At 47.3% G+C, this 25,535-nt stretch overlaps 1 protein-coding gene across 1 annotated transcript in view; it reads left to right on the top strand.

Moving 5' to 3' along the window:
- Positions 1,321 to 25,535, top strand: part of TRIM66 (tripartite motif containing 66) — a 42,181-nt gene continuing 17,966 nt past the window's right edge. Inside the window, exons 1-10 of the mRNA XM_018059503.1 lie at positions 1,321 to 1,815; positions 8,048 to 8,151; positions 9,571 to 9,718; positions 10,661 to 10,793; positions 11,122 to 11,238; positions 12,891 to 13,005; positions 13,543 to 13,689; positions 16,380 to 16,497; positions 17,928 to 18,832; positions 20,473 to 20,637. Of these exons, the coding sequence (XP_017914992.1) occupies positions 8,143 to 8,151; positions 9,571 to 9,718; positions 10,661 to 10,793; positions 11,122 to 11,238; positions 12,891 to 13,005; positions 13,543 to 13,689; positions 16,380 to 16,497; positions 17,928 to 18,832; positions 20,473 to 20,637 (1,857 nt within the window). The 5' untranslated portion in view covers positions 1,321 to 1,815; positions 8,048 to 8,142. The remainder of the gene's footprint in view (positions 1,816 to 8,047; positions 8,152 to 9,570; positions 9,719 to 10,660; positions 10,794 to 11,121; positions 11,239 to 12,890; positions 13,006 to 13,542; positions 13,690 to 16,379; positions 16,498 to 17,927; positions 18,833 to 20,472; positions 20,638 to 25,535) is intronic.

Here is a 25,535-nt window from a genome sequence, read left to right as displayed (position 1 = left end):
ATATATAGATACAGATATCTATCTATCTGATCTGGATGCCTAAGAATTATTTTGGAAACTTGCTAAAAATATAGATTCCTGGTCTCGTACCCACACCCAGGAGATTTGGGTTTGGTCGATAGGGGGTTTCTAATAAACCCTCCACATTTGTAAATCATTGGTCCAGTTAGGCAGAATGAGGCCTGATCTTTTTAAGAGGCTATGGATGCCAGAGAAAGTAAAATGCAGGTCCTGCTTCCTCCTGCTGCTGCCTTTTTCTGTTCACGGCAGCCCGTCCGTGGTTTCTGCCACACACTCCACCGCTCTGCTCAGCATCCCACTTTGGTCTTGTTCCATTGGTTCTCTTCGAAACAACTCTTCTGTCCCTTTCTTTCCATTTCTGTCCTCATTTAGGCTCCCATTAAACCTCTTCCCTACTCCCCACTCCCCTCTCCCATCTCCAGTCCATCAGTGTTACTCACCAGTCATGTCTGACTCTTTGCAACCCCATGGACTCTAGCCCACCAGGCTCCTCTGTCCATGGGATTCTCCAGGCAGCAATACTGGAGTGGGTAGCCATTACCTTCTCCAGGGGATCTTCCCCACCCAGGAATCGAACCCGGGTCTCCTGCATTGCAGGCAGAGCCACCAGGGAAGCCCTAGGCCATCAAGGCAGTCATAAAGCCCAGTCTGTCTGTCTTCAGAACCTTTTTGGGTGGCCTCTGCTTTTAGGATCAAGGCTCCTTGGCTCAGCAGGCAGGGCTCTTCAGGAGCATACTCTCCTGCCAGTCTTTCCAAGCTCATTCCTGTCACTTTCCCTCTGTGCTCTTGAAATTTTTCCTGTACTCTGGGCTTTTGCAGTTATCCCAGACTCGTAGTCTTGACCCATCCTCATATCTTTCCTCTAACTTGACCCTGTTTTTCCCTGCTGTTTCTCTCCCAGCTTGTGCGTGACTGTATCTCCCTGGGGGGAGGGGGAGGGTTGGCTGCCAGGGACACCTCTCAGGACCTTTGTGCGCTGCAAATGTGTGTCTTCTCCATCTGAAGTCCTAATCCTCTGCTGTGACGGACATTTGGTCACTATGGCAACTGACTGTGACGTCACAGGATAAGGACTTCAGGTGAAGTGGCAGGAGCAGGTGAGTGTGTAGGAGACAGATCTTAATGTCTGTCGAAGCCCCCTCACCCCCACCCTCCTTCTGCGCCGGGGGCATGGAGGGCTATCTTGGGCTCCTGCTGATTTTTAGAACGCTGCGGTGAGAGTGTGTGCCTGGCATCTGCGCGCTGCAGTAGTGTGGGGCTGACAGAGTGTGTCAACTTGAGCTCTGGCTGTGCCGGCACCGCTGCTGCGTGAGCCTGTTATTCTGGATTGCTATTTTGATACCCAGATTGCATCATTCTTCCTACGTATAAACAGGGGGTCCCCAGGGCCCTGCAGCTACTCACTTCTCCACCAACACTGTTGTTGTGATGAGCTCTATTTAAATGAGCTGCCGGATCGGGGCAGGTTCCAGCCACACATGAGCACTGTCATTTTGGGGAACATGGAGGGCTGAAGGATTTTTGGATCGAGTCCTAAAAAGCTGGGAGTGATGGCCTCCTGAGCTGTGCAGAGGGCGACAGAGCTAGTTCCTGAAAGTTGAAAATCTCGTTTTCTTCCTTCTGAGCTTCTGTTCCAAGGCACCCAGAGGATTAGGAAGGAGATGCAGCTAGGAAGAGAGTCTCCTCTCTGAGGTCTCCCTCTCGCTGTTCAGTTTGGGAAAAATACTGCAGAGCCTTCGAGATAAACAGGAACAGGAGGAGTCAACCAAGCCCTTTCTTGCAGAAGCGTCTCAGGTGAGCTGGAGAAACGCAGCCCTGGCTGAGGATGCATCAGGGAAAGGAGGAGAGGACTCAGGCTGCTCCCTTTTCCCCACCCAGTACCCAGCTCCCCGAGGCTTAGGCCCTGTAGCCCAGCTGGCTGCAGCGTGCAGGGTGGGTGTTCCTGGGCACTTGGTAAGCACCATCCTCTGGGACCTGTGGTGGGCTCACCTGTCGCTCTTCTGACTTCTCCCCCAGGTGTTGCTCTAGTCACAGGGCAGCAGGCGCCACAGGTAAGCCTGCTGGCAGCCAGGGGCAGGAGCAGAATCACCTTAGTATCGAAATCTGTCTAGCAGGGAGGGGGCATCTGGGGAGTGGGTGCAACATGTTTATTAAAGGTGATGCTGCTGCTCTGAGCTTTGGGGGGCTCATGTGGTGGGGGCCTTAGCTGATGCCCAGTACCCTGGGGCTGTCTTGGGTGGGAGAGCAGGAATGGTTAGTGAGGAGGGCCAGCCTGCCAGAGGATATAACTGGAGAGTTTTTTCCTCCTTGTATAACATGTGATAGAGGTATAGAGAGGTAGAATGTCTTACTTGTGGCTACAGATGTAATCAGGGACTGCTCAATGGTTTACAGGGACCTGTGGTTTTTTTAGCTATGTCCCTCCCTCTCTCTGGGCCTCTGTGTCACTATCTTTATGGTGAGGGAATTGATTAGGTGAACAGTGGAAAAAGCTAGGTCTGGAAGCTAGGTTTGTGCAGCTTTGGTTCTACAGGTGAAAGCTGGCAGTAGAGCATCAGTCTTCTCCAGACGATGCCACTGCTCTGTTGGAGTCAGAGAGTGGGCCCCGGCTGCAAAGTTTCAGGGAGCCCTGGCCAAGAGCTTTAGAATGACGGGCTTTTTTAACCCTCAGAGGGTTGCTTAGCACTGGGCTCAGGCTTATGTGTGTGTGCCTGTTGGGCCGGGCTGACCCACTGCTAGTTTTCCGAGACCTCTTTGGGCATGCTCGCCCGTCCTGGCCCCGTGCCCAGGTTGCCTTGGCACTGCCCTTCATATCTGAGGGTAGACCACCCACTCTTGGTCCATCTTCCTTGCTACCTTGCTAAGTTCCGGGCTTGTCGCGCTCTCTAGGCAGCAGCAATGGTTGTAGTGCCAGATCTCAGGCTGCACCCTAAGTCTGCTCATGGGTCTTTCTGTGAAGCTGGGAGTTAGGGGAGGCAAATTTTGTCCTCCAGGGACCTGGGATCAGGACACCCTTCTGTCTGTTGGGCATCTGCCCTTTTCTCTTCTCTGCCAGAGGGGAAATACATAACAACTGCACTCAGAATCTTTCTTAACTTGTTGGAGCCTCTTTAAGACTGGTGAGCCTGCCTTTCTCAGCTGCTGAGATACAGAGACCGATCTATCAGGCTCAGCCACAGTGGGAAGGGGTACTCACTCTATGGCACTGGTCCTCAAACTTGGTGGTACATTGTAATCAACCTGTAAAATTCCTGAGGAATTTAAAAAAATACTGCTGCCTGGCTCCCACCTCCTGAAACTGATTTAATTGATATGGGCTGTGAACTGGACATCAGGATGTTTAAAAGTGTCTCATGTGATTCAAATACATAACAGAGTTTGAGAACCACTCATCTACAGAATGAAACTGCCCCCAGATTTATTTTTCTAGGCAGAAAAAACTGTTTCATTTGCCTTTTCTCAAATATCATATTTCTTAAAACTATAAGCATCGCTGGGGCTGTCTCCCAGCTCTTCTTGGATTTCAAATTCAAAGCTGGGTCCAGATCATCTTTAGAGTTCGATCATTATTATGGAATATTTTACTTATAATCAAATTATTTAGTTAATTAAAAAAATTAAAATTACCTTGTTTGTTTACACTTGAGTTGACAGTGAAAAGTGAAAGTGTGGTCGCTTTCTGTCCATGGAATTCTGTCCATGGAATTCTCTAGGCAAGAATACTGGATTGGATTGCCATTTCCTTCTCCAAACACTTGAATTAGAGAGGAGTATAGCGACATGGGCAGGGGTGAGTTTTAGAGGCAGACAGACTTGGGTTCCAGTTGTAGTTCTGTCTCTACTTTCTGGGATCTTCTGCAGGTGACAACTTCTTGAAGCCTCAGTCTATCCAGCTCTTAAATGGGGATAGTGCCTACCTCTGTGTGGTGAACTGACAGTTAAATAAACCTGTAAAGTGCCTAATATAGGGAGTGGTGGAAAAAGAATAATCTGCCTTACCCTCCCAGAGCCCGGAAGTGCTCACTCTTGTGACAGAGGGACTGAACAGCCTCAGTTTTCAGAGGGCCTCTGGTACCTGTGAGTTCTTCATTCCGGAAGCAGAAAGGCTATCTCCTTTGGGGATGGTTGTGTGGCTTTTGGGCCCTGGTCCTCCATTTCTTAGAATGGAGGGTCCTCTGTATGAAATAAAAGCTCAATGCTGTCGCTTGAAAAATTCAAGTAGAAAAATAAAAGCAATATATCTAAACAATATTTTATGTAATTTGTGATTTAAATAACTAAATTAATATTAAATATTATAAACTGTATTAAAAACTTAATGTTAAATATTGTAAATTGATATTTGGTCATTTTATATATATGCACAGTTCTAGGAGTTCATGTATTCCAGTTGTCAAAAAAAGAACTTTGTTTTGGTATCCTCATTGAAAAATGGGGAATCTTTAAAAAATAAGAAGCTCAAGGCTGACACAGCTTGATGGGGGTTAGGGAGGTTATGGACCTCCTGAGGGAAGATAAGAATTTCTGGGCAAAAGTTATGACACAAAGAGAGCCCGTGTCCTCCGTGTCTACTCTGGGCCCTACAGCTATCTTGGAACCTGGGTACCGCTGCTGCTGCTGTTCTCCAGCTCTGCTAGCAGCTGCAGCAGCCCCTCCTCAGACGGGAGGAGCTCTTCGGTCCAGGCCTCCCTCAGCCAGGCCTGACTTACTGGCAAGGGTGTATCCTATCTTGCCCAGGGGATTTATTTCTGAAGCGTAGTTGCAGAGGAGGAGGGTTGAGAAATCCGTGTGTGTGTGTGTGTGTGTGTGTGTGTGTGTGTGTTAGTCACACTCAGTCATGTCTTTGTGCTTCTATGGATTGTAGCCTATCAGGCTACTCTGTCTATGAGATTCTCCAGGCAAGAATACTGGAGTGGATTGCCATTCTCTTCTCCAGAGGGATCTTCCCGATCCAGGGATTGAACCCAGGTCTCCTTCATTGCAGGCAGATTCTTTACTGTCTGATCTACCAGGGAAGCCTGGTAATCCATACTTCCCTGCTATTCCCATTTCTCTCACTTAAGGATGTAGAAAGTGTGATTCAGAGAAAAGGGGTCACTGATTTCAGGTTGCACAGTTAGTGACAGTCTTGAACCTGGAACCTACATCTCCCAATTCGCAGCCTTTCCCAAGGCCCACACCTCTGCTCTGAATCAGACCTTGTTCCTTTATTTTCCTGGGCTGTTTTTTTCCACCACCCAGAAAACTTCCAGATGGCTTTTTTCAACTTTCATTGGCTGTGAGTGCAAGGAATATACATGGAATACTCAAACTGGAAAGAAACATAATTGTTGAATATGCTAAAAATCATGCAATATTTTTTAGTATCAATTGTGGATTATTTTTGTATGTAGACATATGAACAGATAGTTAAAATGCAATGTGATATATGTTATATTAGAAGGATGTTCAGGGTACTATGGGAACCCTGAAGAGGGAATAATTAATTCTTCCTAAGGGAAATCAACCTTGCTTCTCAAAGCTAGAACATTTGAACCAATTTGGAAGGATGAATAGGAAGGAGTTTATCTGAAAAGGAGTGGGGTAGCAAAGAAGAGTATTTTAGGGAGAGGGAACAAACACTTTCACAAACACAAGAGTTTTGCAAAGATTTGGTGCATTTAGGGGATAGCAGAGGTATTTGGCACGGCAAGGACATAGGATGTGTGGCATGTGAAGCTAGAGATGAGACTAGAAAGAGTTGAAGCCAGTGTGGAAAGGGCCTTGAGCCACAAGCTAAGGATTTTGGCCTTTGGGGCCATGGAAGGTACAGGATGTGTGATGAGGCCTTGTCTCATCTATTCAGTTATTTCTCTTTTTCTCATCATGCTAATGAGACTGTGTTACTATGACTAATGTTTGAGCATCTGCTACCAGGGAGTTGAAAGCCTCATGGAAATTATTTTCAACAACTAGAACAGCATTTCTGACCTGGGGGGAAATGAGGAGGGTCTTCCCTGACCAGCCAAGTGGAAGGGAGGGACAGTTGCATGATGCCCCTGGATGATGCCCCCTGTGTCAAACGTCCTTCCCACGTCTGTTGACGGGCAGAAGAGTATCTAGGAGATTGCAGATCCAGCTCTGTCATTAAAGTCCGTGGCTCTGCAGAGGCTAAGGGAGGGATTTTTGTTTTTTGGTTTTTTTTTGGCAGGGAGGAGTCGTAGGTGAGGAGAAGAGTGGTAGTAAACTATTATTTTGTATGATTTTGTAGATTTAATTTTTCCAGGATATATCAGTTACCTTTTGCTGCATCGAAAGCCACTCCAAATCTTAGCGGTTAAGACAATAACAAAGCTTTATTTATGAATCTGCAGGCTGAGAGTTTGGGCTGGGATACTCTGGGTGGTTCTGCTGGGCTGTGCTGGGCCTGCTAATCTCTGCTGTGCTTACCCATGTCTGTGTTCAGTTGGCGGGTCAGTTGGGGCTCCCTGGCTTGTTTTGGCTTCAGGTGGCTTACCTGAGACAACTAAGGCCTCTCTGCACATGGTTTCTTATCTCCCAACTGTCTAACCTGTTGTTCGTGTGGCAGTATTCGAGTTCTGAGAGGGAGAGCAGAATCATATAAAGCCACTTGAGGTCTAGGCTTCGAACTTATTCATTGTCATTTTTGCTGCCTTCTGATGGCCAAAGCAGGTCATGAGGGCAGCCTAGCTTCAAAGGAGAGCGAATAGACTACACTTTTTTTTGAAGACTCCACTTTTAATGGGTAGGATTCAGACCAATTTGGAAGGGCATGGACACAAGGAGGGGAAGAATTTGTGGCCACTTTTTCAGTCTCTCAGATTATCTGACTTTCATCACATGCGAGAGTTGATAATTAAGGTTATTGACTTACCATGAATGGGATATGAGAAATCTTTTGAATTCAAAGTCAGCATTCATGGAGGATTATGTGAATTCTCAAGTATTGTTTAGTTCAGTCCTCACAGCAACTCTTGTTTTCCCTTTCTATTTTGCATATGAAGAAACTGGTGTACCGAGGAGTTAAATGAGATTAAGTGACTTGCCCAACCAAGGTCACTGGGTGGTAAACCTGGTGTTTGGACTTGTTTGTCTGCCTGCAACTCTAGAGCAACTGCCATTGTGTCATTTTGGTGATATGAGACAGAGAAGACCGTGGTGTTATTGCTACATCACTGGCAGAGCCAGCCCATTTCCAGGTTGTCCTCATCCCTGGGCACAGGCACCTGGCCCTCAGGAGCTCTCTCCTTGCCCTCAGTGGGCCAAGCACTTACGGAGTGGACCTGAAGTACTGCAGTCTTCAGGGTGGCAGTGTCATACTGCTTATATAGTTCAGGAACCCACCATGCTGATGAATGTGTTGGAGACTGCTGCATTTCTCTGGAGAGAGGGAGGTAGGACAAGATGTTCATGTTCAGGGGTGAAATTACATATATGGGGTGCACCCAGCGTGGACTGTGTGGAGAAGGCACAGCAAAAGCTGTTTGAGCTGCAGGGGCAGACCAGTTGGTCTTGGTTGTTACAAGAGAAGAGTATCTCCTAGATGAGCAGGCAGGCAGTCCTTGCCTTTCTCTGGCTAGAACTTTCTGAAAGCTCTAGTTTTGAAATCTCTAAAGAAATTCTCCTACACAGTTATATAAATGGCTGGAGCTGTGCCCTGGGCTAAACTGACCCCTTTGAACTTAGCCAGTAGTGGGAACTGGGCTCTCAGGGTGGGAGCAGCAGGAAGGTACCTGATTATCACAACTGGAGCAGGATTGGGCCTCTATTTTGTAGGAAGGAAAGAGCTGTAGGATCAGGCAAAGTTGAGGATGTGGAGAGGTCTGTAGGGCAGGCCCCTAATAGGTTGGCCATGTCCAGAGTACCCTGATGGTAAGTGCAGGCTGTGGCATCAAACATACTTCATTTTGGCGCAGGTGGTGTTGGTACATACCTGGGTGTTGTATATTAGAAAGCCTTGTGTCTAGGTCTTATGTATAATCTGCCATGTTGCCCTGACTGTGCTATCTTTACCCTCTTTTCCCAGAGCTCATCTCCTGTCCTGGGTGTGAGTGAGTATACATCACCAGGGATGTAACTGAACATTTTCTGCTGCAGTGCTTTTCTTCTGGGCAATCCAAGATGGTGAGGGTAAGTCAGGACAAGCAAAGAAGCAGCTAATCCTTTTCAGAAATCTGTGTGACCCTGTCCATAAGTCTGTCTGTCCACCCATCACTCTATCTTACTTGTTACCCTTCCACCAGTTTACCTAATCATCCATCCATCCATCCATCATTCTATCCAGAAGAGAATCAAAATGTTTCAGTTGGGGAAGCAAAATGAGTGTGTTTTTTTTCTCTCTTACAGCTTTTACTGGAAATTATGACTACTAAGCTTTTATTCCCTCCACCGTCCCAATACTCGAGCTGAAACTCATTCACCAGCCTGGGTTAGATGGGTTCACCAGTTTTGCTTGTACTTAACAACTAATACCTTTTCCCTGAGTTTCTGAAATTTCACACCACTTACTGACTAGTATCCCTTCTCATTCTTTCTCCACTGGGGTATCCTTGCCACTACATTTTATTCATTTGCCATTTTACTTACTTGCTCCTGTATTACATTCTTACTGAATGTCTGCCATATATGCCAGGGCCTGTTCTGAGTACTAGGAAGACAGAGACCCATGTATCTACCCTCAAGAAATTAATAGTTTAGTTAGTAAGACCTACATTTCTCCTCTTTCCTTTGTCTTGCTGTGGGTTTGTCAGATCCCAGGGTGAGGACAAAGCTGTGAGAATCCACGTCAGTTTGGTGGCCTGTGTTATTCAGCACAGATAGGCTAATTTTTTAGAAATCTTTTCATCTCTCATATCAGCCCTCCATGATATTTCTGACCAAATGAATGAACATTTGTACCAGGAGAAGGCCAGAGATTCTTGGTCCTGGCAAGCCCCAGTAGTGGAAACACAGCTCTGAGAGCTGGTCTGTCATACTCTTTCCTGGCTGTTTACCATCATCTTTTTGTGCATTCATACAGCTACGGTTTCTTCTTCTCCGTAGCATGTTGAAATTTTTGCCTTTTACTGTGCTTTGCATTTTCCTCCCTTGTCTGCCTGGTGAACTTCTACTTGTCTTTCAGTATCCAACTCAAATGTCACCTCGTTATGGAGGACCTTTCCTAGCCTCTCCTAGATGGAACTCCTGGAAACCTTGCTTTGCTTCCTTAGCACTTGGTGCATCATTTCATCACAGCATAACCCACTGAGTATTTGCCACACTGTCCAAGCTGTGTACCTTGAGAGCAGAACCTTGCCTTATTTATCTGCATATCCTCAGCTGCAACACAGGATTTGTGTGAATAGGCCTTGAGGCCACTGCTCTTAGTCACATGCTTTCCTTCACGTGTGCCTACGTGTCCCTCCCAGGCAGTTCTCCAGAATGGACTGCACTCCAAAATAGTGGAGGAACAGCTCTGTGGGTCCCCAGTCCCTAGCGTGTTTACCACTCATAAAAGCAGGTCCAAATGATGAAGACACTGTCAGTAATTCCAGAACTCTCTACTCCTAGAACTGCTCGGAGTGCAAGGAGAAGAGGGCAGCTCACATCCTCTGTACCTACTGCAACCGCTGGCTTTGCAGCTCCTGCACGGAGGAGCACCGGCATGGTCCGGCCCCTGGGGGCCCGCTCTTTTCCCGGACCCAGAAGGGATCTCCAGGTATCACTCCCTCCCCTCCACTAGCTCACATACCTCCCACCCCCATCCCCACCCCCCGCCCCGTAAGTAGTACCAAACCACAAAATCTTTGGAGAAGAGCTCTCTGCCCTTGTTTCCCTGCTGGGGGTGAGAGTAGGGGTGGTCTCAGAGCCTTTCCGAAAGAAAAGCTGTTTCCTCCAGAGTCACAGCACGGTGTGCCTTCACTCCAGGCTCTCCCTGTTGCCAGGCCAGGGCAGGGGGCGCGTGGGGAGTAGGTGACTGTGAGTGAGATGGTGCAGGGAGGAAAAGTTTTAAATTACTGTGGCAGCTAATTGAGTTCTCTGTCTTTCACCTCTGTTTAGAGCAATCAGACCCTACTTCTGTTTAGTTGATTTATTTAGCATCCAGGATCAGGGTTTGTCCATTTATCCATCCAGTACCGTCTGTTTTAAGTGACAATCTTCTTCAAAGTCTTTTCTCAAGGCCCTTGAACTGTGGGAAAGGTTTTACCTTCGTCAGACAGGAACCAAAGTTTATGATCCATGTAATCTGATCTGGGTAGCTGGTTTCAGCCTCAGTCTGGATTGGGCAGCTGTTTCAGCCCCACTGTAGCAGAATCCTGGCCAATGAGGAGGTGTAGGTTAAGTTCTGAAGGACTCACTATTCTGCAGGAGATCCATGTGCAGCAAGTAGCAGGCACCTTCCTCAGGCTCAGCAGATGGTGAGATGCCTGGGGCTTGGTGGTTATTTCTGGACAACTGTGCATATCTGGCCAGTGTAAGCCCACCTTCCTCATTGTGTTCCTGGAACCTAATTGGCCCAGAGAGAGGGTCACTTTTGCACCACCTTCCCTCTAGCTCGGGGTCTTCCCTGTGTCCATAGAAGGCTGAGGGTGCTCAGTGGAGCTAACTTAAGAGGTCTTCCTGAGCAAGACATGCCCACTTTCTCCATCTTCTCTGGCAGGAGTGAATGGTGGTTCTGGAGACTTCGCCTTGTACTGTCCTCTACACACGCAGGAAATTCTCAAGCTGTTTTGCGAGACCTGTGATGTGCTTACTTGCCATAGCTGCCTCATGGTGGAACACAAAGAGCACAGGTCAGGCAGGGTGGCTGCCCAAGGGGACTTGGGAGGGCTCTGGACTCTCTACCTGTGAGAGTGCTGGGTTCCCAGTGCATGGAAATCCTCTCCCTGCTTAAGCCAGCCTTCAGTCCCCAGGCTGGGCTGAAGGTTTTCTCTGTTCTGTTGTGTGGGGCTTCTCTGGAGAAGCCCTGAAGGGCTAAGAGTCTCTGACTCCCTAGATGTAACCCCAGCCTCCCTGCACTGGGCCTGACTGAGGCAATGCATTGCGGGGATTCTTGCTTAGCAGGTATGCTCAGAATAAGACTCAGTCTTCCTCATTTTTTTTCTCTGCCTCCTCCTCTAGGTGCAGACATCTTGAAGAAGTTTTGCAAAACCAGAGGATGCTTCTGGAAAGTGTGACTACGCAGGTGGCCCATAAGAAATCCAGTCTACAGACATCTGCAAAGCAAATTGAGGACAGGTAGCATCAGCGAGCCCCTTGCCTACACTGGAAATGCTCTGCTCCCTCTCACCCTGGGTCCCAGGACCAGGATGGAGTGGACATACAGACACTGGCATATGTCGCAGAAGGCACATGTCCTGGTCTTAGAGGTCTCAGGGCCAGGGAGGGGGTTTCGGGGTATCTCTTGGTGAATGGAGCCAAGCTAGGTGAGGATGATCACAGTGGACCTGGGCTAAAGTGCCTGCCTTCTGAACATGAACTGACCAAAGGTAGGTGCTTAAGAACAAGGGCACAGAGCAGATACTGGAGAAGAGAGGGCTGTTTATTATGTGAGTACAGGTCAGTGGCAATCTATCCTTTATCACTCCTTTCCAAATGTTTTTCTTATACATCTATACATGATAAGAAATCATCAATATTTTGTGTAGAAAGAGAAATAAGCAGGTACGGAGAGAGGATCACATGGCAGGCATTGGATTGGGCATCATGCATGTATCATTTTGATCAGTTCTTTCTTTGAGTTAGGGGTTATCTCCATTCTACTGATGAGGAGGGTAAGATTCAGAGAGATTAGGTGACTTATCTGAGATCACATAGCTAGTCAGAGACTGAGCTGGGTTTGGAAGCTAGGTCTGTGTGGCTTCAAAGCCTCTTTTTTAATTTTTAAAAAATGGTTTTATTGAGATATAATTTATATACCATAAAATTGCCCTTTTAAAATGTACAATTCAGTGGGTTTTTTTTTAGCATATTCATAGAGTTGTACAACCATTATTATGATGTGAAAGTCACTCAGTTGTGTCTACCTCTTTGTGATCCCATGGACTGTAGTCCTCCAGGCTTCTCTGTCCATGGGATTCTCCAGGCAAGAATACTGGAGTGGGTTGCCATTCCCTTCTCCAGGGGATCTTCCCAATCCAAGGATCGAACCTGAGTCCCCTGCATTGCAGGTGGATATTTTACCAACTGAGCCATCAGGGAAGCCCTGGTGAATTGTACATTTTAAAAGGGCAATTTTATATTTTTTGTATAATTTTTATATATAGATATAAAAGATGATTTTTATACCATAAAATTTCCTTTATAAAATGTGCAGTTCAGTGGGTTTTTTAGCATATTCATAGAGTTGTGCAACGATTATAGCTGTCTACTTTTAAAATATCATTTTTATCACCCTAAAAAGAAACCCATACACATTAGCAGCGACTCCCTATTCACCCTGCAGCATCCCCAGCCCTTGACAACCATTAGTCTACTTTCTGTCTCTACCTAGGCTCTTTTCACTGCATGACGCTGTTTAGCAGAGCACTCCCCCTTTAATAAAATAAGAAATTACATGAAGTCGTACCTGTGTTTACTCTCTCTGTCCTGCCTCTGGTGCTGTGTGAACTGATGAGCTATTGACTTGACCTGGGGATGGACCTGTAGTTTGTTGAGAGAAAAATGAGTTGAACTTCGGGCCGTCGGCCCACTTAGATCAAGTGGGCTGGATTGTACAAACGGCAGGATGGATGGTGGAGGAAGGTTCTTATTTCTTTACATTTGGTGCCTGCTGGTCCCTGATTTCAGTAGAAAGCATCCACATTGTAGGCTCTTACATTTGCTGTCTGAAGGCTGTTGTAGGCCTGGAGGGAAAGGCTCACCATGCTGTTTCCTCCTGTTGTTTGCAGGATTTTTGAGGTGAAGCACCAGCACAGGAAGGTGGAAAACCAGATCAAAATGGCCAAGATGGTTCTGATGAATGAACTGAACAAACAGGCCAATGGACTCATAGAGGAGTTGGAGGTATATGTGAACAGATGGTTAGGTTCTGTACTCTCCTTGGGGCAGAAACCAGGCACATATCAAACATATCTCATGGCTCAGAGATGCCTGGGCTAGAATTCAGATGTGCAATTTCCATAGCTCTCTGCTACTCCCTGTATCTTAAAATGTCCTGTCTAATTTTGGGAAGTTGGCTCATTAAGGGCTTAGAAAATCAGATCAAACTCCCATTAATGCTGTGGCAGTAAGGCAACTGCCTTCCTGGCCTTTGCAGGTTTATGGCCTTGAAAGAGTCATGAAATGAGCTATGCCCAAGAAATCTAGACATTCATTTCCTCAGTCATTTATCACTTATTCCTCTTTGCACTGTAAAATCTACCTTCCCTTTCTCTCTCCCTCCCTCCATCCCTCAGCAGCCATGTCCTCCTCTCAGGGGTGCAGTTTCATCTGATTCCATTTGTGTTTACACTGATGCACACAGGCCACTAGACTTCTCAAGCATGTGGTCTGCAGTCCAAGAATAGGATCAGGGACTCTGTCTTCTCTCTCTGTACCCAGGGCATCACTAATGAGAGGAAGCGGAAGCTGGAACAGCAGTTACAGAGCATCATGGTTCTCAACCGCCAGTTTGAGCATGTGCAGAATTTCATTAACTGGGCTGTCTGCAGCAAAACCAGCATCCCTTTCCTTTTCAGCAAAGAGCTGGTAAGAAGAACTCCAACTCCTCAATCACTGACTTTGGGTTAGTAAGTGAAAACCGTCTTTTACCAAACCTCACTGTGCAAAGGACCCAGGTGCTGGAATAGACCTACCTTCCTCCAGGCAACTCAGCTAGGAAATTCTGTAGTTCTGTCTCGGGTCATGGATCCAGACATTAATACTAGAAGTGTGTTGGACCGTCCCTAGGAAGTTGGGTTTAAATGGGGCCTAAGAGGAAAGGAGGAGTGGAGGATGACATTGAGGTGTTGGGCTTAAGAGATTGGTGATGCCCAGGAAAAGGAGCAGAACTTTTGAAAGAGTTGATGAGGTTTGTATTTGGATATGTCGAATCTAAGGGGCCTGTAGGGCATCTAAAGGGAGCTGTCCCAAATCTGTTTTGATAGATGGGTCTGGAAGTCAGAAGAAAAGTCAGGGTTAGAGAGAAAGAGAAAAAGATGTGTGAGTTCCTGGGATTTGGGTGGTATTGGAAAAGTGTGTGAAGAAAGAAGAAAATAACAGATCTGGAACCCCAGGAAATGTCCTTGTTTTCAGCACAGTCAGAGGAGGGAAATGAGTGAAGGAGATGAGAGGCAACCATCAGAAGTCAGCAGAGAATAAGAGTGTGGTACACAAAACTTAACAGAGAGCTTCAAATTTTTAAGTGATCAATGTTATCATTGCTAAATAGGTGATAGAGGATGAGTAGTGAAGAGAAATCTCAGAATCAGGAGGCCCATGGTATAACCTTTGAAAGACACCCCAACAGCTTTTCTCTCCAGCAAAGTAGAAAGGTCAAAAGCTAGAATGAGGGATTGAGGATGGGAGGTGAGGAAGTAGAGGAATTAGTGAAAAGCAGAGAAATAAGGTAACTTGAGAAGGAGACAGGGTTGGGGATACTTTTTTAAAATAAGGAAAACATTTGCACATGTTTATTTGGGAGAAGAAGTTGAAGATAGAACCGATGTGTGGTAGAGGGAACATACTGGGAAAGCCGGAGGAAGTGGGATCTAGAGTGGAATGGTTGACTTTAAACAAGAGGTGCTTCTTTTCTCTGAGATTGAAGGATGGGAAGATGTCAGTATAATATAGTTAAGTCTGGAGATAGGAGGGATACAAGTTTGAGGGAATTTGCCTTCACCCTCTATGAAGTAAGCAGTGATAATCGGAGGATTAGACATTGGGTAAATGACGTTCAGGAGAGAAGTAAAGATTTTAAATAGTCATTAAGGACCATGGAGGGACTTCCCTGTTGGCTCAGATGGTAAAGCGGCTGCCTACAATGTGGGAGACCCGGGTTCAATCCCTAGGTTGGGAAGATCTCCTGGAGAAGGAAATGACAACCCACTCCAGTATTCTTGCCTGGAAAATCCCATGGACGGTGGAACCTGGTAGGCTACAGTCCAAGGGGTCGCAAAGAGTTGGACCTGACCGAGCAACTTCACTTTCACTTTCAAGGACCACGGAAGAGGAAACTGACAAGAAAGGAAGGGACTGAGGGGGGCCCTGAGCATAATGATCAGTGAGGCGACCCCACGTAACAGCTTTGGGGTGGCTGGGTTGATGCAAGGGCAGGCACTGATGGGAGGGAATTAGGGCACTAGTGATGTTGTTACTTAAAGCAATGGAAAACTAGGATGGCCAGCTGGGCTGAGGGAGCAGGGCTTGGAGATCAATGAGGTGGAAGAGCATGCTCAGGAAGAGCAAGAGCTATTGTGATCAGGGAGTAGGTTGTTGGAGTTTAAGGTCTCATAGGTAGAATGGCTCTAGATGGTGAAAATGGTCTAGGTCTGGTGATTGAACTGAAAAGAGAAGTGGAGGTGGTTTACATTAAAGAGCTCAAGGAAGTAAGAGGCTAAAACATTGATTAGGACATTGGTTAATTAGATGTTAGCAGGGTAGTTGGATACTTGCCAAAGTCCTAGATAAATAGGAGAGTTTTAGTAATAGGAGACAGAGAAGGCAATGGCAACCCACTCCAGTACTCTTGCCTAGAAAATCCCATGGATGGAGGAGCCTGGTAGGCTGTAGTCCATGGGGTCGCTACTAGTTGGACACGACTGAGCAACTTCACTTTCACTTTTCAGTTTCATACATTGGAGAAGGAAATGGCAACCCACCCCAGTGTTCTTGCCTGGAGAATTCCAGGGACAGGGGAGCCTGGTGGGCTGCCGTCTATGGGGTCGCACAGAGTCAGACACGACTGAAGCAACTTAGCAGCAGTAGCAGTAATAGGAGATAGATGAAAAGGAAAGAAGATGAGGAAAGAAGAGGGCAATTAACTAGGATGGAAGGGAATTTTACAAGTGGGTGGAAGGACAGCTCTGGGGAACTCAGAGAGTGTCTGCCCCCATGGACTTTCCAGTTGAGATTATGGTAGAATGAAGGGAGCACTCTTGAGAGGGTGCTGTCAGATAATATCCTGAGGAAGAATTAAAATCATCCGAGGCCTGGAAGAGATAAGAATGTAGGCATTCCAAAAGCCTCAATAAGAGGAAGGGGATCAGTAGGGGCAGAGGGAGGGGGAGGAATGTCAAGATACTAAGGTGTAAGGAAATGAGGGAGCACACTGGGAAGGACCACAGGCTAAATAGCCCTGACTCTGGGCCCTTCAGCCTGTCCAATGAGTGAGGGAGAGGGAGTTCTCACTCTGGCACAAAATGCCCAAAGAAATGACCTTTGGTCATTGCTGTTGTCAGATTGTGTTTCAGATGCAGCGATTGCTGGAGACAAATTGTAACACAGACCCTGGCTCCCCTTGGAGCATCAGATTCACTTGGGAGCCTAACTTCTGGACCAAGCAGCTGGCTTCCCTAGGTGAGCCCAGGGCCTACTCTATGGGCCTTTGCATGATTGCTAAGAACACATTTAGACCATCTGCTTAACTCACTGGGTAGATCAGCATATGCCCAAGAGAAAGTGCACCCTGAGACTGCCAGTGGTCATGGAGTCATTCAGCAAACCTTTTCCTGGAGGTGATGATGGTGGGGTTGGGGTGGGGGTGGGGAGAGCTGACAGCTTAAATAGCAGTGGCAGTATAGGACTTTTGTAAGAGGACCAGTTGAAATCTGAGTTTCCTATTTCACATGAATGTCCCTGTTCTGCTGGTTTCGTTGCTAGAAGAGGAGACAAGATAGTGGTCCTGCTCCCCAGAATGCTGTGTGCCAGCGCAGGTGGACCTGTGTCTCCGAGTACAAGGGCACACATGTGTGCGGGCACGGAGATACTTCAGCGACACAGAGAGAGAGGCAGACAGGCAATGGCACACACGTCTTTTGGAGTTGAGATGTTGGAAGATAATTCATGACCTTGTACATTTTTCTTCCCTGCTGCAATAACTTGCTGGCATTCAATATTTAGGCAGAAGGTAGACAATTTGAAGTTGTGCCTGTGTTGACAACCTAATGGTAGGTTTGTTAAACTAATGGCCAACTGCTGCCTTTATCTGGACTGATATTCTCACTGAAAGTGTTTTGAACTTGACAAAATAATAAATGGATATTTAGGTTTATTTTCTGCTTCCCTGTCCCTTTTGATACAATTCCACAGACCTTTGGTGAGCACCTGCTCTGAGTCAGGCCCTCCACTAAGTGACCAAAGGTGACCACCTGCCCATAGGACACTTGGTTTTCCCCTACATAAGCCTCAGAGGACCTGAAGAAGCCATTAGACTGAAACAGCAATAGCATCATCTTCTCATGCATGAGGGCCTAGGGTCCTCAGACATCAGCACTGACACTTGGCACTGAACCTGGGGATGGAGCTTCTCCACTCCTGCACCCTGCTTGGCCAACATCTAGTTCTCCAGAACTGTATTTGAGGACTTACCCATTTGTCCTGGGGACGAATCTCCTTTGCTACTTTTTAGTACACTCCCTCTTCTCCCCCCAGTGTTGATAGTTTTGGTCTGAGTCTTCCTTGGGCTATTCTGTTAAAAAAGCAGTAGGTACTCTGTGAGGGAGCCCGTGGTTTCCCTAGTGGGATACAAACAGAGTCAGGACTGAGCCTCTGGTAAGAGCTGAGCTGATTCCTCAAATGTCCCAGGCCCCCAGCACAGGTCTGTATAGTTTCTATTGCTGATATCATTCTAGACTGAGTCTTGGGGGTTAGGGATTGAATTTCTTAATCTCTGCCTCTGGTACAAGATTGTTGAATGATATCCTTTGGCCCTGGAAGAGGGAGGTAGCAGGAGTAGGGGCAACAACTGCAGATCACCTTTGGAAACACTCTCTATTCTGAATTTTTAGGCTGTATAACTACTGAGGGTGGACAGCTGTCCCGGGCAGATACTCCTGCTTATGGAGGCTTACAGGGACCATCATCTTTTTACCAAAGCCACCAGTCCCCAGTGGCTCAGCAAGAGACTCTCAGCCATCCCTCGCACAAGTTCCAGTCTCCAGCAATCTGTTCCTCCTCCGTGTGCTGCTCCCACTGCTCCCCAGTCTCACCCTCCCTCAAAGGCCAGGTCCCCCCACCCAGCATACACCCAGTGCACAGCTTTAGGCAGCCCTCCGAGATGGTACCCCAACAGCTGGGCTCCCTGCAGTGCTCCACGCTGCTGCCCAGGGAGAAGGAACTGCCCTGCAATCCTCACCCGCCAAAGCTGCTTCAGCCCTGGCTGGAAACCCAGCCCCCTGCCGAGCCGGAGAGCACACCCCAGCGGCTGGGGCAGCAGCTGACTTCACAGCCCGTGTGCATCGTTCCCCCACAGGATGTTCAGCAAGGAGCCCATGCCCCGCCCACCCTGCAGACACCCTCCATCCAGGTGCAGTTTGGCCACCACCAGAAACTGAAGCTCAGCCACTTTCAGCCACCACCACAGCAGCAGCTGCCACTTCCGCCCCCTCCGCCCCCTCCACCCCAACAGCAGCCACCCCCGCCTCTCCCTCCATCCCAGCATCTGGCCTCTAGTCAGCACGAGAGCCCCCCGGGGCCCGCCTGTTCCCAGAACATGGACATAATGCACCACAAGTTTGAGCTGGAGGAAATGCAGAAGGACCTGGAGCTTCTCCTTCAGGCTCAACAGCCCAGCCTGCAGCTGAGTCAGACCAAATCACCTCAGCATCTACAGCAAACCATCGTGGGGCAGATCAATTACATTGTGAGGCAGCCGGCACCTGTCCAGTCCCAGAGCCAAGAGGACACTGTGCAGGTGAGGTCAGGGTGGTACCACCTCCCTAGATTCTCCCTAAAGAGCGTCAGGGACATAGCCTCCCCCTCACAGGGTGGCACAGGAACAGTTTCTTCATCTTAAGGTGGCCTTGAACTCAGCCCTCCCAATTCAAGACTGCCCTAGACTCCACCTTCCATCTCAGGAAGGCTCCAGAGAACACAGTACTTAGCTCCAACACAGATCCAGGCTCAATCCTGTCCAGAGTGGCCTGGCTTAGTCCTGTCCTTCTGGGTGACACTAGGGACTATGTCCGTTAATGGAACTTCCTGAGCTGTGCTGGACTCCAGTCAGTGCAGGGCAGAAGGGAGGCTGTTTCTTACCTTTGTAACCTCACTTCCTTTACTGTAACTTATGAATTCCAGCTGGGGGAAGGGGAGAGCTTAAGCAGATCATTTGCCTAGAAATCATACAACATTGGGGGCTTCCCAGGTGGCACTAGTGGTAAAGAGCCCTCCTGCCAATGCAGGAGGCAAAAGAGACAAGAGTTCGATCCCTGAGTTGGGAAGATACCCTGGAGGAGGGCATGACAAACCACTCCAGTGTTCTTGACTGGAGAATCACATGGACAGAGGAGCCTGGCAGTCCATGGTTCACAGGGTCACAAAGAGTCGGACACGACCGAAGCGCACATGGATGCTCATAAAACGTTGAGTGGTAGTGCCAAGACTTGCGTCCATGCCAAGCTGACTCTGAATTGCCACAGAGGAGGCCTTGTTCTCTCCCTAGGAGGATGACTAAGGCTGCTCTTCTCTTTTCTCAGCTAAAAGCCAATTGGAGAGGTGCAGTTTGTACTTCTGGGATCTTTGCAGTACTCCACATCTTCATTCTTAATTCTTGCTTTTCTTGGTTTCCAGCAGCTTCCTGTTCCAGACCCTTCCTCCTCCCCTTTCACTTTTTTCATAGTGAAATATATGTAACCATATTTATACCTTCAAAGCAGCTCTATAGACTTTTACTTTATTACAAAATCTAAGGCTTCACATTTATGCTTCTGCACTGACAACTTCAATTTTATTTATTTTTATTTATTTATTTGGCTGTGCTGCATAGCATGTAGGATCTTAGTTCCCCAACCAGGGATGGAACCCGTGTCTCCTGCAATGGAAGGGCAGTTTCTTAACCACTGGACCACCAGGGAAGTCCCTAAGCACTGACTTCAGATCATGCTTTGAATGTCTGCCTCTGAGGCTCAGTTCCTTATATAGAATAACTCTTATGATGGCAGAGAAGGGTCTAGGGTTTATAGAGGACCACAGCTCTATAAATGTAAGTCAAAACTGTTGTGATTTCTTAGGTAACTATGACAAAGTTAGCTCATGATTCTTGGTTTGAGTTCTATTCTAAGATGTCTTATTAGGAACAGCTTAGATAAGAGTATCTTCCTGAAAAGATTTCAGGCCATCTGCAGTGTGTAGGTGGTGGGCAGTGCAGGTGGGCCTCAGCCTTTACCACTGCTGCTACTCTTTGCGGGAAATGAAAGTCACTCAGTCGTGTCCGACTCTTGTGACCCCATGGACTGTAGCCCGCCCAGGGTCGTCTTTGTATGGAATTTTCCAGGCAAGAATACTGGTGTGGATTGCCATTTCAGGACGCACCCAAGTTCTTATTTTCTCCTCCAGGCTGCGGATGAGCCCCCAGCATCTGAAGGCCCAAAGCCGCCGACTCTCCCCCTTGACAAGAACACTGCTGCTAACTTGCCTCAGGCATCTGGGGAGGAAACCCCTCACAGTGTCCCTGCATTGGACAGCGCCATCCAGCACTCCTCTCCAAATGTGGTGAGAAAGGTACAATTGGAGCCTGCTTTCCCTGATCATATGGGACCCACTGCCAGTCAAGACCCCGGGGACCTGGCTGAGGATGTCTGGGCTGGGGGAGGAGTGTCCTTGTTCCATCCCTGGATGTTACACAGCCCTGACTCATGCCTTTTGTCCTAGTGAGTGAGCAAGGTCCTCCTCCACCCCATTGGAACTCCCCCACACTTAAATTGGGAGCAGCTGGGCTTTTTCGAGAGGAAGGGGAAAGGGAAGGAAAGCCAGTTTGTTGAACACTGACTGTGTACCTAGAACCGTGCTTGGTGCTCCGCAGGGTGACTTCACTTAACCTTCCCAATAGTTCTGTGAGGCGGGCATCCCCATTTTATAGCTAAGGAAACTCAGATCCAGGGGCCTACAGCTAATAGAGAAAAGGGGCTAAGGTTTATGTAAAATGAGAATCACAGCCTGAGCTTTTTCCTCTCTGCAATGAATGACAATGGGGAAAGTATTTTATGTGGTCCCACGATCCAGAGTTGGCTGGCTTTAGAATTTGAATTAATGGAATTCTGTGGGTGAGTGGCCTACAGAGATGACCTGCAGAGGTGGCTGACCATCTGAGGGCACTGGGATGTTTTGCAAAGCTCTTCCTATCTGTCCACCTGTCTGCTTGGTGGACGGTTCATGGCAATAACCCAGAATCTTACAGCTCCTGGTTGTCCTACTCTCAGTCCTGTCTTTCATCTCTGCCCCGGTCATCCTCCTAGCTGGAACCTCAGTGCTGTGTCTTCCCACCAGCCCTCCATGTGTCCCTTGGCCCTGTTCCCCTTATCCTGTCCCTTTTCTGGTCTCGTCCCCTCAGCCCTCCTGGTACTTCCTCTCAGCCCTGTGTCAGGAGCTCTAGCCAGCTATTCTGTACCCTTCTAGCCTGCACTCTCAGCCCTGCAGCGTCCCTTGGGCTCTACAGTCCCAGTTTCGCTAGTGGTTCTTTGTACCTACTACCCCTCATCATGTTTCTCCCAGCAGCACCATTGCCATAGATCAGTCTACCTCAGTGATGCCTGAGAAGAGAATTTTGAAAAGTAAGAGATGGCAAATTTGCACTTAGAAATCCCTTGAAGTCTGGTACTAAAGGTCTTTAGTTTGTGCCTAGCCTGCCCTATCCTTTTGAAAATGGTTTGGCTTAGAGGCCCAAAAGATGCTGTGCATTGGACCTGTGTGCTCTTAGCAGTTTACATTCTTACACCTGAGGTAGATACCTGTCTGTTCAACCATCCGTCTATCTACCCATTTACTTATTTACTCAGTGATCAAAAAATATGTTAACCTCTTGTCATGTGCCTCCTATTTTTATAGGTGTCAGGAACACATTGGTGAATAAGTAGTCTCACTTTGTACCTTATAGTCTAGTGGGAGAGAGAGTTAAACAAGCAGCAACAATGAAGTATGATAAAGTGCTGTGATAGTCAGTGGGGTGTATATAAAGAGCATTGAACTCTTGGAGATGACTTCCTAGAGAACATGGTTTTTAGCTGAGATTTGTTTGAAAAATTAGGCTGGTGAAGGAGACATGGAGGGGGAAGTCCAGGATAAATAGAGGGAATGGCTAGTAGGAAGGTCCAGGAGTGAAAGAAAGCCTGGGCTACTTAGGGGGTTTCAGATAATTTGACTTGGTAGGAACATGAGATGAACTAGAGAATGGGAATGATGGAAACCAGAGCAGTTAGAAAGCTTTGTGAATCATGCTCTGAATTTGGGATTCAGTCTTGGGGGTTGCGAGGTGTGAGGGAAGGATTACTAGCAAGGAGGATTACTAACATGGCTTGAATTAAAGTATAGAGAGATCACTTTAGTTATAGTAAGGGAGACCAAACTAGTACAGAGGAGAAATAGGAGAAGATGAATGAAATCAGGTAATGATGGGAAAGAAGAGGCAGCAAGGACTTCAAGAGATAAGATCCTAGGAGATTTTTGGACTTGGAGTCTGATTGGCAGTGGGAAGTGGGGTAAAGGACACTGAGTGTGTGTCTTGGTCCACTGAGTTGCCATTCATCTGAGATGGGAGCATGGGAAGAAAAGTACATTTGAGGGGAGGAAAAAGTCAAGTTTTGAATTGGTGGTGGTCTCCTCTATAGGCTACGTTGTAAGATGACTGGAAGACAGCTAGCTCTAGAGGGCAGTAGGGAGCATGGGCATTACCAGTGCCCAGCTGGTAGTGGGAGCCATGCTGAAAATGCTTCTGCTTATTTGATGGGTCTCTGTTCTGCTCCTCCACCCAGTAGAGAGGAAAGGAGGCAAGCCACATACAAGCATGGAGTCTGTGCTACCTGGGTGGGTGGCCCGTAGGGTGCTCGGAGTGGCGAAGGGAGGGGCCGCTTCGCTCCTGCATGGCTGCAGGGTGGCAGTGGGGTTAATGAAGATCCTAGGATATCTAACTTTTCATCTGGAGCTGCCTCTGGCTGTTACCGGGGACTCATGCAGAGGTGTGGAGGGGCCAAGTGACCTGACGTTTTTCAGACATTTCATAGGCTTCTTTAAGGCTTGTACTCCCAGAAAAAGGAACTTCAAGGTTGCCATCCAGGGGAACCTGGTCCAGAGGAACCTTTGGGTCTACTTGACTGAATGAGGTACTGGTTATACACAAAACTCCTGAAATAAGGAAAGGGGCTTTCTTTTTGAGGGAATTCATTGTCTTGAATCTGGGATTGGGCAGGATAGGGGATATGAAGGTCAAGTTTACCCAACAACATTCTGAGCATCTTATCATTGATTTATAGCATTTTCTACTTTTTTTCATAGATTTTTATATGTATTTTTCTATTTTATTTCTTTGTTTATCCTAGCAATACTATGAGGAAGCCACTTTCTTATTCCCCTTTGAAAGATGTGGAAACTGAGACACAGAGAGATTAAGTGACTGCCTAAAAGTTAAACAGCCAACTGTTGGCAAGGTTAGGCCCAGAGCACAGTTCCTGCCTCAGCCCTGGGTTCAATGGCTAGGTTAAATGGCCTCTCTCTGTGCACTGCAGTGGGAGAAGCAGGACTCCATGTGGCCTCTCACTGCTGGATTTTCCTACCTTTATACTCTCTGAAGTAGCCTGAGGCCTTGCTGGGGAGAAGTCTTAGGACCCATCCTAGCTGGGTCTTGGCTGTCTTTATCTGGTAACGGCACTTAGCCCCCAGCCTACTCCTCGGTCTGTACTGGCTGGCAAGCGCCAGGGGAAGTCAGAAGTCTATCTGAGTCCACAGACGAGAGGAAACTGTGGCAGCAGGCACAGCTCTATGTGTTCCACAGAGACGTACTCCTGCTCGGAGCTGCTTCGTGTCACTACAAGGGGGACTTTTGTTACAGCCGAGCAGCTGTGCACACGTACCTAGGAGATGGTACTAAATGAGCTGATGGTGAAAACAGATTGCTGCTGCAAATGAGATGTGAAAGTTCTAGAATGGGTTTTCTAGTGGCTTGAGCTCTGCAGTCTCTGGAGCATTTTACCCCACCACCTTCTGTGCCACCAGCAGAATGTTTTTGTATGAACTTGGACATTTGTTTGTCAGCTGCTGTTGCCTAAGCGTTCTAATCTTGGTTCAGCCACTTTGGAAAAAGGTGATGAAGAAAGACAACTTTACAACAGAACCCCTTTAAATACCAGGTGAAACTGGAAGATATTTCGATGGCTTCGTTTCATACTTCTGAACTAGTCGACTGCTGAAAAATACACACACTCGTTTTGTCAGCGCTCATGGAATCGAGGCTGTAGACATCACAGAGAGCTCTAGCTGAACCCCAGTTCACCTGCAAAAAGGACCTCTCTTCTGCTCATAGTGGGGCCCCAGATCTTCAGAGGACTTTGAGGCCACTAAGTTACTGCTTACGGCTTCAGTGGAGTCTGGGATATATTGTCAGCAAATGATGCAGAAGTAGTTGACATTCCTGTGGTCTGGATTATTAAGAGTGAAGCAGAAGAGTGGAGGATCATGGACCTGACGAATAGCATTTATGCCTTTATCAAAGCATTTTGATGCCTGCGCTCTTGATTCTTAAAACTCAATGAGATTTACATTCACCTATAGAGGAGGAAGTTCAAGCCCAGAGATGGAAAATAATTTGCTTAAATGCATATTCTAAAGCTTGACATAAGTGAGGAAAAACTAGGCACCCTGCCTTAACAGTCTCCAAATACATGGCTATAGACCAGATCATGGGTTCTCATCCATGTCTTTTCCAAAAGCAGCTGTCTTTTCCTTGCAGCCTGGCACTGACAGCTTCTGCTCAGAATGCTTCCAGGGCCTGATAAGGCTTTCTTCTGGCCTAGGCTGTGACCCGGTTAGCAGTGCAGAACTGTATAGAGATGTGCACACTGTCCTACATAGGAATCGAGCCAAACACCCCCCAGGTCTGGCTGCCTGAATTTTATACTCTGTAGGAAGCCTATCTCCTTCCTTCTGGCCTGATTTCATTCACAGACCAAACCTAAGATCTTTGTCTAGGTCTCCTGGTTCATGAGAAAGTAGGTTCTTGCTCCTAGACCTCTAGATTTCCTTAAGCCAGCCCAAGAAAAATACCTCTGGCCTAGTTCTTCCACATCTCCAAAATTTGGGTTTTAAAGGTTCCACTCATTCTAGCCTTCACTTCAGATTCACTGGACTCCACCTTTTCCTTTGCTCTTCCTTCTGCCTCAGACCCTGATCCTTTTTTTTTTTTTTCCATCTTCTTGGATCATCAGGGCACTGGGTACTCTTCAGTTCTCTCTTCACCAGCCATCATTGTTTTCCCATTTGACTCCCATTGGTTAGCAGATATCAACATAGTTACATCTGTAGCAACAACCTTACTTCATAAAAGAATTTTTCATTGAGCTGGCGGGACACTTACTATCAGCAAGAGCAACTTTCCTGTTAAAAATCAACTTGTGAAACCACTGGCAGGAAAA

This window comes from Capra hircus, chromosome 15, assembly GCF_001704415.2.
Source record: "Capra hircus breed San Clemente chromosome 15, ASM170441v1, whole genome shotgun sequence".
Classification (NCBI taxonomy): Eukaryota; Metazoa; Chordata; class Mammalia; order Artiodactyla; family Bovidae; genus Capra; species Capra hircus.
Note: the sequence above shows the minus strand (reverse complement) of the source record. Positions and strands in the feature narration are given on the sequence as shown.